This window comes from Phycomyces blakesleeanus (genome assembly GCF_001638985.1).
Source record: "Phycomyces blakesleeanus NRRL 1555(-) unplaced genomic scaffold PHYBLscaffold_13, whole genome shotgun sequence".
Taxonomy (NCBI): domain Eukaryota; kingdom Fungi; phylum Mucoromycota; class Mucoromycetes; order Mucorales; family Phycomycetaceae; genus Phycomyces; species Phycomyces blakesleeanus.
The window spans coordinates 506,639-520,791 of record NW_017265146.1 but is presented as its reverse complement, the minus strand read 5'-3'; the positions used below and the strand labels follow the sequence as shown (position 1 = coordinate 520,791).

Genomic DNA, 14,153 nt, shown 5'->3' with positions numbered 1-14,153 from the left:
TGGTTGCTTGTGTCACGTGTGTAATTAATAATGAAGGCTATTGGCAATGTCGTGGTGTCCGGTACTGGAAGGTCAGTCTGCTTAGGAAAGTCTATATTTCCTGGTATGTCATAAATATTTAACCAAAATAGTGACTGTCAATACTTTTTCTTGTTTTTGAATTGTTTGTTTGAAACAAAGATTCTATATCCCCTGAAAGCGCGTTTTTTTATTTATATATATTGCTATTAAACATGTCTACTGTCAATATTATATTAACAAATGAAAACATTTATATTCTTGCAACAATTTCAGAAGCATTGGAGTGCTCATCTATTCCCAGAGTAATGACACTTAGACTCAACAGTACTATTAGAGTTAGAACATCTGAGTGGAAAGAATGCTTTGTAGAACTCGGTGAATCTTGTGCAGTCAAATAGACTATTTGTAACTCCAACAAACAACGTACTGATATTACTGCTGAAGAAGCCAAAAACAGTAAAATTAAGATGTGCTTCTCACAGGAGTACTCATGTCATCATTCAGAAACTTATGAATCTAAGGCAGAGATGCGAGTAGTTCAAAAGAGAACTAAGAAAAATAAGTGTCCTGCTTTTCTTCTCATCAGAGGATTCTTTAAGATACCTGAGTGATATGAGATAACCTTGGCCAAAGATCATACTGATCATACTCCTGGTGATATCCGTGAGGATATTCATACTCTTCCTCTTGTCAGAAAGTATCTGTATGAACTGTTTCAGCAATTAGAGCAATCATCTAAATCTGCCAGCCAGATACATATTGATATGTTGAGAGCTATTGATAAATATGAAAGAAGTTCTGATTGTAAGGTCAAGTATTATAATATTTGGAACTTGATAAACAAGATAAATAAACCCCATTTATTTCAAATAATATTTTATTTAACCAATTGTTTATAGATAAACAAGAGATTGTATCATTTTGACAAAGATCAAATGGTTTCTTTCTTGATATGAATAAATGAGAAGCTTCCTGCAATGAATTTTTTAATTTTTAAGGACAATATGAGTTACTCTCCTAACACAAATGCATTTGCTTACAGTTTTATGTCACCAACACAGCAGATTAAAATGAGAAATGCCGTTTCCTTTTGTTTGGATGCTACACATGCTATCTCTGGAAAAATTGATGAACTTTTATATACCCTTCTTGTTCGTGACAAAGAAATTGGTAGAGGATGACCTGTTGCTTTCATGGTAACAAACGATTGGGGTGTTAGCCCTATTGTACAGTGGCTACAGTTTTTGAAGTCTTTCCTTTTGTGGATCAATTCTCAGCAAATTACTATTGATTGCTACTCTGCAGAAGTACATGCAATTCAGACCACTTTCCCTTCCACACAGATTTAATTCTGCATCTTTCATGTCACTCAAGCATGGAACAGAAAGCTGTCTGACTCTGTTAAGATTCCAGGTGCTTTGCCTTCTGAGGCTCATCTTCTTTAAGGTGAAATGATGAGATATCTTCAAGATATTATGTATGAAGACGATCTGGACCAGTTCCATCAAAAACTTGTGGAATTCAAAAGTGAATTCAGTGACCAAGAATTATTCTTTGACTACTTTGAAAAAAATTAGTGCACTGAAGAAAAGTTTAAGATCTGGAGCCATGCTTATCATGAACGGCAATTCTCTCATATGCTCATGAACAACTATATTGAATCGTGACATAATCAGCTTAAAACCGTGTTCATGAAGAGGTCAAGAAATAAGAGATTAGACAAACTTGTCTTTATCTTGGTACATGATGCTGAGTACTATCTAACACAAGAGTACAAAAGAGTTATGTCAAACAATAGAGCAATGAGCTCTTTTACTAGACAACAAAGAATCAGAGAGATAGAAGCAGAAGAAGTTGATGATGATGCAAGAGAGACAATGATTGTTGCTTCAGTATCAGCAGAAGACAGTAGCTGGCAAGTGCAGTCATTTGTTGATGAGAACACAGCATATGTAGTTGAGGTTACAGATAGACTGATTATGAAATGTACCTGTTTTGACTTTGAAAGAAGACAAAAACTATGCAACTATATGTATTTGTTAAAAATGCACACTGCCTTTTCTTTGCACTTCTCAACCACTCCTTTAAACCTTACCTATGAACACAATGTCATTCTAATCCCTCAACCCATCACTACAAACAATCGCTCCTCCCTTTTCTTTGATCAGTGCATTCAAACAAATCAAACACTGCATCAATCACATCAAGACCTTGCCACATTAGCACAGTATACAACAGACAACAAAGCAAAGCATATATATGACATACAGTAGCAATTACTTCATTCCATTCAATCCTTAAAAGATAAATATGAAGTACATTTTCATCGATCAAATAATCAATAAAAATATAATTATTTCTCTTTTTTTTTTAAAAAAAAACCTGTAAATTGAAACAATTTTCAAAGTGACTTAGTAAATTATAAAAGTTCTTATTTTCTGGTATGTAAACCTCATTTTTGGTTAAATATTTATGACATATCAGGAAATATAGACATTCCTGATCAGTGGGTTTGTCTGGCAATTTGTTGTGATGTGCTGTCCTGGATATGAGAGGCTGACGTCAATGGTTTGTTAATGTGATGCTGTGCCCTTGGTAGTAAGAGGAGAATTTTTTGTGCACAGAAAAAATCTCGTTTCCGTTCCCTGTTCCTTCTACACACAATACTTTTTCCTTTTCCCTTGTTAACATATTCATCTACATTGTACTCATTCGAAATCATAGTCCCCATGCTAGTAACATTCCTCTTCTACAATGCACATAATTTATACTGCCAACACCTCCGCATAACATCAGTACCTTTATTATTATATTTTTTACCGTATTTTTATTCATATATTTTATCCTTGCCATATTGATTATTCGTCATTCTATTTTTACTATCTTTATTTTTCTGAACTTCTTTTATCAACTTAAAATCTTGCCAACTATAAAAAGAGAAGCAAACTCAACTCAATAAAGAATTAATTCAGTTTTTAGTATCTTTTTCTTGTTTTCTTCTCTTTGTGGTCTATACCATCTTGCAACATAACATATTGGTTCCTTGGTTTTAGGAAGGTTGTTTGTCAGTTTTGGTCTCCTCGTTGGTTATTACTTTTCTATTTTGTCATTCTCTTTTCATACACCTTTCTCTCTCTCTCAATTTTAACAACAATTCTATTAGTTGTTCTCTCTTTTCTTACCTGTCAACTATCGCTGCTTGCCGCCTTTTGCTGTATCCATCTTCTGTTTTATTCTATTATCATTGTATTTTATTTGCCAAGTGATCCATTACAATCTACAACAAACCTAACACATCATGCATCACTTGTGGCGCAGTGCATTGTGTTTGTGATTGGCCGCAGTACCAATCTCTTTTTTAATCAATTTCAACCTTTTTAATCAGTCACAAAGTCTCAAACCCCCAATTATAATTTTTATATTTTAATTTTAATTTTAATTTTATTTATATTATTTTTATTCTTCTCCAATTTTCTGCAAATTTGCCTTCCCTTTATTCTTTTCCAAAATTAGTTTCTTCCTTTTTATTTTTCTTACTTTTTTTATGCACTAAATGTGACGTTTTTCTCTCAACACTACTTTACCAAAATTGTTAACTGTAGTTTTTTTATTTCTTTATAATATACTCCTTCCCAATCTTTTCTATTCTCTGTAGTTATGTATTATAACTTCATTTATTTTTCTTTTATGACGAATCCTGATTACAATTATTTTATCTATCTTTTTATCACAATTATCTCCTAGACATCAGTGCAACCTAGTTTCGCCATAAATTTTATCCAAGAAGTAGTATAAATAATCCTTCAAAATCAATCAATAAACAATTGTCAAATTTTTCTGATACAAAAGTTTTCTCTAAAGACACTGTCTATTTTTCCTAATCTCTCTTGTGAATTTTTCTTCCGTTTACTGTTTTCTATGTCAAGTCTTCATAGAAGATTGACTATTTTCTTTTATTTTTCTATTATTTTTTTTCTGCTCAAATTTTACAATTTTTATTTTGTTAAATTTTCCCTTTATTTTTCATTTTAAAATTACCTTAGAAATTCTCTTAGTTAATTTTTAATCTTTTATTCTCTAAATACTTCTCTTAACTTAGTTTATTTTATATTAGTATTATTCATTTCTTTTTGCTAGTTCTAGATATTCCTTCTCTTCTGAAATTCTTTCTATTTTTTTCTTCTAGAAGTAGTTTCTCTTATTTAATTTATATTTTATTACAATTGCTTTCCAATTCAAATAATCCTATCTCATTACAGAATTCAATCCTTATTATTACCCATACTTTGCTTTTCTTGAATATAACATATATACAACAAAGTACCACACACGTCATATATTTTAGTAGTTGCCTGAAAATACAATGGAATAATGTAAAACTCCCACAGAGAAGATCATGGGTTCGACCTCCTAAAGCTACATATTTATCTGTGTCTGTATACCTGGTTCTCTCCTTTGCCCCTGCTGTCATGGTGCTGCATTATAGGCGCTAATTCCCGAGTGTACACTATGGCTAAAAAAGTGGCAACATGTTACCACTTTGATAGCATAACTGCCATTTTTTACATAATAAAAAATGGCAGATATGAGTCTGTATAGCACGATTAGAGACACAGTTGCTACTTTTTTTAAAAGACCAAGGTTCATTCCTTTTTTTTGGTTTTTTTGTTTTTTTTTTAGTTTTCTTTTATACCCCCCTTTTTTTTGCTCTTCTGTATCCAATACTAGTATATTATTTCGCTTTTTATTTGTCATATTAAATGAATCATTTATTGAATTGAATTAAAATGAATTGGAATGAATTGAATTGAATAAGATTTTGCTTCAATTAATGTTTTATTATATGATAGTAATACTACTTAAAACCCATCTATTAGAACTTGCAAAAAAGATATGATATTATTTGGCTACTGCAGGGTATGCAGTAAAAACCCTTTATCTCAAAAGCATTTCATGTGTTTTGAGTACTTCGATATAGACTAGATGACATTCTTTAATTCTTACCAGTTTCTATAAATATATCAATGTTAGAGAGAAAATAAATAAATAGACATAATAATATAGTGCTTACCTTTATGTAATATGCTTAATAGCTTCAAAGAATTTTTTTTTGCTCTAAAAATATATATATTAGAAAATATTATTAATATGCAAGCTTCATATGTCATTAAAAAGTGTTAGTATATCTACAAGACAAGTGAAAAAAGCAGTGAGTATCACTCAAAATTATTACCAAATAAAACCCAAAAAAAATTCGAGTCATACAATATAAAGTCTAGTTGAATCTGGTTGAAAACTGAATGAACATTGTTTTGTTAACACAAGATGTATATTATATCAAAGTACTTACATAGAATATAACACCTATCAAGTATAACATAGCAGCATAAGAGTATTATTAGTTTTTTTTTGTTCTTTGAAAAAAAAAGAATCTATTGTGCTTCATTCAAAAATTAATTGTAGCAATGCTGCAGATGTTGCACATTAGTTTTCAATGCTGATGACTATATAAATATCAATAACATAAAAAGGGCAACACATCTTTATTTAAAGAGAAAGAATAAAAAAACAAGAGAAAGAAAGAGAAAAGAAGAAAATAAAAGAAAAATATAAAAACCGAACTAAAAATATGCTAAAAAATATTTTGAACTAATCAAAACCTCCTACGATCTTTGGCTTCTCTTATGTGCTGTCTCAACACTCATTTCTGCCAGAGGAGACTATTATAAAAAAGTAAAAAGTTTATATTAGTTTTGTATTGACAGCATCAAACCAGCAGAAACCATGGTAACTTACAGCACATCCACCATAATAGGCGACTCGCCACCATCTGTTTCTGATATATTATCAGAAGACAATGAAGAATCATTTGCATCTTGCTATGCCTTCTAATTTTTTTAAATGTTTATTAAAATATATGAATGAAACCTTTTGATTAATAAACTTACATTGTTCTTCTCTACCATTCTTCTTTTTTGCTTCTGGTTGTCACTTTTGAAGCTTCCTGGAGAAGACTTTTTGCACACCACATGTTCTTGCATTTGTAAATAGCAAAGCTGTTATTCTTTGCCATTCTCTCTAATTGAATCATGTAGTATTTCCAGTGCTTTACCGGGATACCTTTCCATTCTTTACTTAAAGGAGGAAAGTCTTTGTCAATGAGATTGTGCTTGATTGTGCAGCTCAAAGTCTTGAGCTGCAATTGTTTCATATGTGAAGTTTTATAGAATAAAACCAACAGTAAAAAGATTGAGACGTATATAAGAATACTTTGAGACTGTATATAAGTTGTCTTTATTAAAGAATACAAAGTTGTCCTTTTTATATCAAAACACGATCTGCTTTGTCAGTCACATCTTAATTTCTTAAGTCTGAGTTCATTTAGATATTAGAGAGCTGATACTGCTATGTTTATAATTTAATCTAATTGCAGTGTCCTCATATTAACTCAGTGCTTACTGAGCTGTCATAATTACAGTACTTACTGTAATTAATTATTGGTCTTATTGATTTACCATAAGTAAAATAAATAAATTATTCATTTGTTCTTGTAATGATAGCTGTTTTACTATAATAATAGGAATATGTTCTTAGATGTAATAAATCCAACAACCAAGTGTCTGGATCACCACAGGGAGGGTGCTAGCTGCTTTCATTAAACAAGGCCAAAAGTTACAACATGAAGACTAAAGATAAAAGTAGACAGGAAGAGTTAGTTAAATCAAAGATAAATATATAAATATTGATTATTATTTAAATTGTTATATAAAGCTAGCAATGATATTGACTTTGCAAGTAATAGACTATATTAATAAAATGTTACAATTGAATAAATATAAAATCAATAAGACAAGCCACTTAATTAATAAGTGATGTACATAAAGACCAACTTATGAAATGATAATATTTCACCCTTTCTTTTTATATAAAGGCGTGTTTTTTTACTTATCTAGTAATAATACTTGATGCTAAAAGAATTTCAATAAAACTCAAGACATGCCGTATTATTTTTATAAAACATGTACTTGCTAATATCTGTCCTTGATGAAGTGCAATTGATAAATAAATATTAAATATAATTTTTACAAAGTTGATTCATTCACAATATTGATAAGCATAACTGGAATTTATTTAAAAAAGAAGATTTTTTATTTACAAAATTAAAATGTCAAAAAACAATAACTTTATTACCCAAGACATCAGTATAAACATGTATTCTACTTCCTTAGATTTTGTTTTGTTTTTGCTTGAAAAAAAAATAAATAAATTATATGACATTGTTTTTATAATTCTAAGCAGTAGCATTAGATGAACCAAAAAAAAACTTAACACTATTGGGAAAGAAAGCTAATTGAGCAAAGCATTAAAAACATTTTTTTTAGGATAGCCTTAAGATTATTTTAAAAATACATACTATCTTTTGTAAAGCAAAGCAGCAGGTCATATAAGCATTGTTTATCAAAACCATTACTTCCAAAGACTTAAATTTTAATATATATCTATTCTTGCTCCAAGTTTATTTGTTGATCTTAATATTCAAATAAAATCATCAGGTAGTTGTTTTCCATTGCTGATTTATCTTGACTAGCGCTCTCATCTGTCTTTAACTGTTTGTGCATGATTACAAGAAGTTTATGACAAGATTTATGAGGCCATTCAATCAAGTGTTCGATACATGTTATAAGATGATGATGATGGCAAAGGGTAACATTTTATTTATTACTTAAAATACTTATAATGTGTATATCAGCAATCTTACGGGGACGACATTTTCAGGATGGGGCACTACCTTTTTTTTGCCGGACTAATTCGTTGTGACTACTTGTCCGAGGTCCGAGGTATTTTCTCCAATCCTTCAGGGCAAAACGATGTGTCCTGAAATTCTTAATATTTAAATAGAAAACCTTCTTTTCTATTCTATACTCATCTCGTAAGAGCTACTAATCAATTGCACTTAAAAATATTATTTTTTCTTGGAGATAGTAAAGAGATTACTTTGCTCATTGCAGATTAGCAATTAGAAATCATGATGTTAATAAGTATTCTCTAGAAATCACTTCAATATGAATCCTATCAATAAAGAAATCTGCTTTTTCAATGGAAAGAAACATTATCCTGTCCAACAACCTCTTCCTGTCTCACCAGCTAATGGTTACAGTGACATGACAATGGCAATTTCAAAGATGCAGGAATATGCACTTGCCAACAATTTTGCACTTGTAACTAGAGATAGTAAACCAACTCGAGTGTATTTGAAGTGTGCCAAGGGCGGTCATTATAAGAACACACGGAATATTGAAGACAGCGAACGCAAGAGAATTCCATCTAGTGGAAAGACTGGATGCCCCTATCTCTTGAAAATATCATACAAGAAGGCCGCTAAAGGATATCTTCTTTTGAAAGCCACCAATGAGATTGAAGGCTACCACAATCACCCTCTTGATGATGACTGCCTGGAATCTACCTTGAAAGGTCGTTTGTCAAAGGTTACTGTCGATGATGCTAGGGAAATTATGAAGCTTGTTGAGACCAAAACCAAGACTCGTGAGATCCAAAAGGCGATCAATGAAGAGGATAATGTCAGCCATAAGTTGTATGTGAATGACATCAACAATATCAAGGCTGCTTTTGCTCGTGCTACTGCTTCCACTTCTCAGGATGCAGGTACTGAACTCGTTAAAACCATGGAAGCTAAGGGATATCTTGTACGCTATGACGCCGGCAAATATGGATCTCTTGAAAGAGTATTTTTCTCGCACCCAAAGATGCTAGAAAGAACCCGTCGCTTCCCAGAAGTCATGGCCGTCGATGCCACCTACTCAACCAATAATTTGGAAATGCCTCTTGTATGCGTGGAAGGTGTCCATAACCTCGGGGGAGACACTCTTAAATCGTTTCCCATTGCCTTTGCCTGGGTTTCGAATGCGAAACAGGAGACCTACGTTTGGTTCCTTGAGCAGCTCAAGGCACTTGTTTTTGAGAATAAGAAAAGCAGTTCTCTATTTGTAACAGACAAATGTATGGCCTTAATGAATGCACTTGACATTGTATTCCCAAAAAATGTTAAATTGCTATGCTACTGGCATATGTTGAATAGCGTTGAGAAAGCCTTCGCTGGAAAACTCAAGTCAGTTGCAGAGAAAGAGGTCCTTATGGAGTATGTGAACTCCATGATTCGCAGCAGTACCAGAAGGGATTTCGAGGTTGCGTTGATGAAGTTCAATGCAGTATCTTCTGGTTGCGAAGTAGACGAAGGAGGGTCCAAGGTAGATGCATCGGTTTACTTTGCCGAAAGATGGATAAAGTGCCAGGAGAAGTGGGCAGGATACCTGACCAGCCAGCAAATGCATTTTGGGTGTACAACTACCCAGAGAGTCAAGAGCGCACACCAAGCTTTGAAAAGAGGGATATCAGCAATTTTGTCTTTGGGGCTTGCATTTGAAGCTATCAACTCCTATGTAGACAGGCTCGAAAGAGACTTCAATGCTATAAAAATCAGGGAATCGACAACTGTTGATGTCTTGGTTGGCCGCAACAAGCAGCTTTCCAGGCTTTTTATGAAAGTCTCTAAGAGAGCATTGCTTGTTATTGATCAAGAACTTCGCTTGATCAATAGAGACGATGAATTTTGTCATTGCAAAAACAGGTTTGAGTTCGACTTGCCCTGCAGACACTCGCTGCCAGCTGGAAGGGAGCTCACCCTTGATGATGTTCCTGAAAGATGGATCATAAACCCTGTTCTAAAAGAGACATCTTTCGAAGAAAGTTGTACAGCGCACGTAATTGCCGAGAGGCCAGAAGAGTGGATGCAAGAGATTGTAAAGCTTGAGGCTCTTTTCCGCTCTTGTGAGGGCAGCCAGCAAGTGGCCAACCTCCTTCAAAAGATCAAGAAGGTTACTTCTGAATTCGAAGGCAAAACTGGGCACCCTTCGATTAACTTTCAAGCCCCAGAAAAAAATAAATATCCTGGCAGAAGAAAGGGTGGTGCACGTCCCAAATACCTTCCCAAAGACTTTGGTCGGGCAAACTGGAGGAAGATCAGTGTTTCGTCTGGTCATGTAAGATAAAAAAAATATAACATAACAAAGTACTAATATGTGTCTTGAAATACTAGGCCGGCCTTAAGGCAATGGTTAGGTTAAGAGCTAGAACAAGAGATGGAAAGCCTGCAGCTACACAAAAAACGAAAAACAACAAAAAACAAAACAAAAGCAAAAAAGAGCCTCTCGACCTAAGTAAGATGCTTTTTTATTTTACATATAATTGAGTTTATGAAAAAGAATCTTGTCATATATTTACATACATTTTTTAGTCGATGCTACCAAAAACAAAATAAAACAAATTAAAAAAGAGCCTCTCGACCCAGGTAATATGTGCTTTTATTTTATAGTGTAATTGAATTCATGAAAAGGAATCTAACCTTATACTAATATGCTTTTTAGTCGATGCCACCAAAAACAAAACAAAAAAAATAAAACAAGAGCCTCTCGACCCAGGTAATATTCTTTCTCATTTTTCAGTGTAATTGAATCCATAAAGAGAAATATCGTTGTATACTTATATGCTCTTTAGTCGATGCCACAAAAGAAATAGGGTTTAAAAGACCTGCTACAGCTCAAGAAGATTACCAATATGACTATCGCACCTCTGTTGGCAAGAGGGTTAAATTCCAGCCCGGTTTTCCTGTCTCTCATGAGATAGTCAATGACGTTAAGGGTGGGTTTAACCCTACTGCTGATGGATGGTGTGGTTTTCGGGTCCTTGCCCATTTGATCTATAAAGATCAAGAAAAGTTCCCTCTTGTGAAAAGAGATATGCTTGCTACCCTTCCAAAATACAACAGCATTTACACCAGCACGTTTGGAACCGATGTCAAGCAATTAGAAGACATTATAAAGCATGGTTCTGATCTCTGCATCACCAACTCCAACTCCAACTTCATCCCAGCGTGTTTAGATGCCAGTATGTGGTTTAGCGCATCTGACTGTGCTCAACTAGCTGCGGACACCTATAAGCGACCAGTCTGCGTCTACTCAGACAACCCCAACACCCCTTCCGTATCGTTCCTTCCCTTTACCCTTCCCAAAAACATATCAAAACATCAACAACCTCTGATTTTCAATCATGTTAACAATAACCACTGGACAACAGTACACCTCTCCCGCAATGTCTCAAGGAAATGGCCAACCATTTCTGAGTTATTCTTTTTGGGTTGTGTCAGAAACCAGATTCCCAACAACTTTGATACTTACTGGAACAAGTTTAAAGAGTTCAATAAGTATGATTGTAGAAATGCGATGTTCTCTTTTCTTTCCGATCGAGAGGAACATGTTGATCTCACTATAACATAATCTTTTTTTCTTCTTTTTTTCTTTTATTTTTATTATATTTTTCTTTATACTTCATTAGCTAGACAACTTATTATTTATATACTCATTTACTCTTATATTTTATTAGCTAAACGATCTTTTTTTTTACCTTTATAAATCTTATCAATTTGTTTCTTTGCGTCAACATAAGCTATCTATCACTTGTGGGTTAAATGACTCTCCACTCTGTTTTTTCATAGAAATCATTCGTGGGAAGTACTTTACCCTACGAGTTACACATATATCCAGCGAATTAAAAAGCATAAATGTCGGGTGATGTTACACAGATAGAGCCAAACTATCTTCGAATATGTTATATTATGCATTTGCATCTATTTATTTCATCAATTCAAGAATTGGCTCTCTATAACTTTGGATCCAAGTAGTGTATAGATATATGTATGGGTTCTAGGATTTTTAGTTGAATTGAAAGGGTCGATCATGAGAAAACTAACGTAATATCTCAAAAATTTGCTTTTTTTCAATAAAATAAAATATTGTATTTGCTTGTAGAATCACTTTTTTCTCATTTGTTTTCTATGAAACTTTTACTGGATTCATATGTTATCTGAATATATGTAATTAAAAACTTTTTTTGGTCTTATATGAATATTTTTCATTTTTTTGTATTTTTGATAAAATATCTCATGTACATGTTGTAAGGAAATGATAGAAAGAGTTTTTACAGAAGAAATAAAAATAAAAAATAAAAAATAAAAACATGAATTTTGTAAATATATATTCGCTTAACTTCTATGCAAACTTTCTTAGGCATAAAAGGCTTCATTACCTTTATATCCATTATGAAAGTTTTTGAAAAAAATGCAAATTATATGGATTATAATCTTTTCCACTTAAATCACACAAAATGAAAACATATGATTTATGTCTCAAGTTAAATCGTGAAAATATGACTCATTAGCAGCCACAGGTATGTGATTTGTTGACGGGAGCCAAATAAATCTTATATCTTACAAATACTCGATTTTAGTTACCATTTTTGTATAATAAGTTGATTCTATTTTTGCTTCTTTGCCTTATAATATTATATCATGATTATAGTAAGAAGTAAACTTATTAGTGTTTAACTATTAATTATGACTCTAAGTAGCTGTCACTTTATCTAATATATATTTTTTTTAATGTAAACTACATTTATTCTACAATTATTAGATATACTTTTTAATATATGCAAAATTAATTAATACTATATGTATTCTCAGACATTTTTGCGACTTTGTTTTTCTTTTCTGAAGAAGATTTAGCAGTTTTTATTAGTGTTTATCTTAAATAAGTATTAACAAAAGGCAATGTTTATTACATTAAAGGATATTATAAGCCTAATAAAGTATTTAGTAAAGAAATTTCAAATTTTATAAGGTATTTTTTCGATAGGCAAGATATGAAAAGTCGTGACTTTTGGGGGACGACGTTTCCAGGGTAGGGCACGACATTTTCTATTAGGATATAATGTCTTGAAGTAACATGTTAGATAGTTTTTTATTATTCTATATATATATCAGTTAATTTATTACATATAGTATAAAACTTTAAGTATAGAATTATATATATAAAACAACGCTTTTATATTTAGTCAAAGCTACTTTTTTATATGAGAAGATTTTTTATTATCATTTTGCCCAAAAACAGGTCGTGCCTCCTAAAGAAGGAGAGGTATATGCCTGGAGACAGTTTGATGAATGCACAAAGTTTGGGAGCAATTTAGTGAGCTAATACGCATGAGTGGAGAAGGAAAAGACATAATTAAATAGAGGAAAGAAGCGTAGAAAAAGCTATTAACCTGCCTTGTATAAAAGTATCTTTATTATGATAAGTATGAATCCTTAGGGACCAGATATAATTATTTAATACCGGACAGCAAGTCACAATTTGTGATCCGGTAAAATCAAAACAACGTTTCCCATCAAAAAGGTAGTGCCCCATTCTGAAAATGTCGTCCCCCTAATATTAGCATGTGTATATTATTAAAGTAGATTAGGAAAGAAAAAATTTTGAAGTCATTTTTTTTATTTTGAAAATTAAAATACATAAAAAACAAGTCACAAAAAATAGTAAAAGCAAGAATCTATTGTACAACACTGGAAAGCCTTCTGTGGTGATCCAGACACTCGGATGTTGGATTTATCACATATAAGAACATATTCATATTGGGATAGCGTAGTAGCTATCATCTTGTCAGTATAAAATATATATAAACGATTAAGTAATCAGCCCAATAATTATTACAGTTAGTACTGTAGATAATATCTTAAAGATTGTTAAGATAATTATATCATACTGCCGGGTAAACTGTGTCAGATCGATATGGAGCTAATTTAGTAGGAAGTCCTAAAGCTCTAGTATAAAAGAGAAAAGAATAGCTAAGAGCTAAAGAAGTACGATTTATGACTTGATGTCATAATTGTAACACCGACACTAGTTAAGCAGTAAATACACTCTAATAACCAAATATAGTAAAGGAAGAAAGCCTTAAGAAACTAAGACGTAATGACAAGAGCAGATTGTGTTTTCTTATAAAAAGGGACACTTTTTATTTATGAATAAAGACAACTGATATACAGTCTCAAAGTATTTCTATACGTCTCTATTATCAAATATTTTATTTTTCTATTGTTTCGTACCTGAAATAGCACACCTTCGGATAAGATATACATATAAGTTTAGCATACAAATTATTAATTATAGAAGTTAGAGACAAAAACATGTTTTTATTAAGCTTGTCAAGCCTTACTCTAAAGAGCG

The 14,153-nt window shown here is 32.2% G+C and overlaps 4 protein-coding genes across 4 annotated transcripts; 3 read left to right on the top strand and 1 right to left on the bottom strand.

Moving 5' to 3' along the window:
- Positions 1-30: 30 nt before the first annotated feature.
- On the top strand, positions 31-946 carry PHYBLDRAFT_65554 (hypothetical protein; the record flags this gene model as incomplete). Its single annotated transcript, XM_018441480.1, has 4 exons — positions 31-103; positions 181-396; positions 655-825; positions 921-946. The coding sequence occupies 4 exons, from the start codon at positions 31-33 to the stop codon at positions 944-946; spliced, it is 486 nt and encodes a 161-aa protein (XP_018290441.1).
- A 152-nt stretch (positions 947-1,098) lies between these two features.
- On the top strand, positions 1,099-2,294 carry PHYBLDRAFT_65555 (hypothetical protein; the record flags this gene model as incomplete). Its single annotated transcript, XM_018441481.1, has 3 exons — positions 1,099-1,217; positions 1,299-1,467; positions 1,698-2,294. The coding sequence occupies 3 exons, from the start codon at positions 1,099-1,101 to the stop codon at positions 2,292-2,294; spliced, it is 885 nt and encodes a 294-aa protein (XP_018290440.1).
- Positions 2,295-4,956: 2,662 nt separating this feature from the next.
- On the bottom strand, positions 4,957-6,232 carry PHYBLDRAFT_169530 (hypothetical protein; the record flags this gene model as incomplete). The annotated part of the gene is made up of 7 exons (XM_018436093.1): positions 4,957-5,000; positions 5,026-5,031; positions 5,093-5,136; positions 5,287-5,317; positions 5,372-5,385; positions 5,818-5,900; positions 6,014-6,232. The coding sequence occupies 7 exons, from the start codon at positions 6,230-6,232 to the stop codon at positions 4,957-4,959; spliced, it is 441 nt and encodes a 146-aa protein (XP_018290439.1).
- Positions 6,233-8,084: 1,852 nt separating this feature from the next.
- Positions 8,085-13,124, top strand: PHYBLDRAFT_65557 (hypothetical protein; the record flags this gene model as incomplete). Its single annotated transcript, XM_018441482.1, has 2 exons — positions 8,085-8,655; positions 12,985-13,124. 2 exons carry the CDS (start codon positions 8,085-8,087, stop codon positions 13,122-13,124), a joined length of 711 nt encoding a protein of 236 aa, XP_018290438.1.
- Between the last annotated feature and the right edge of the window lie 1,029 nt (positions 13,125-14,153).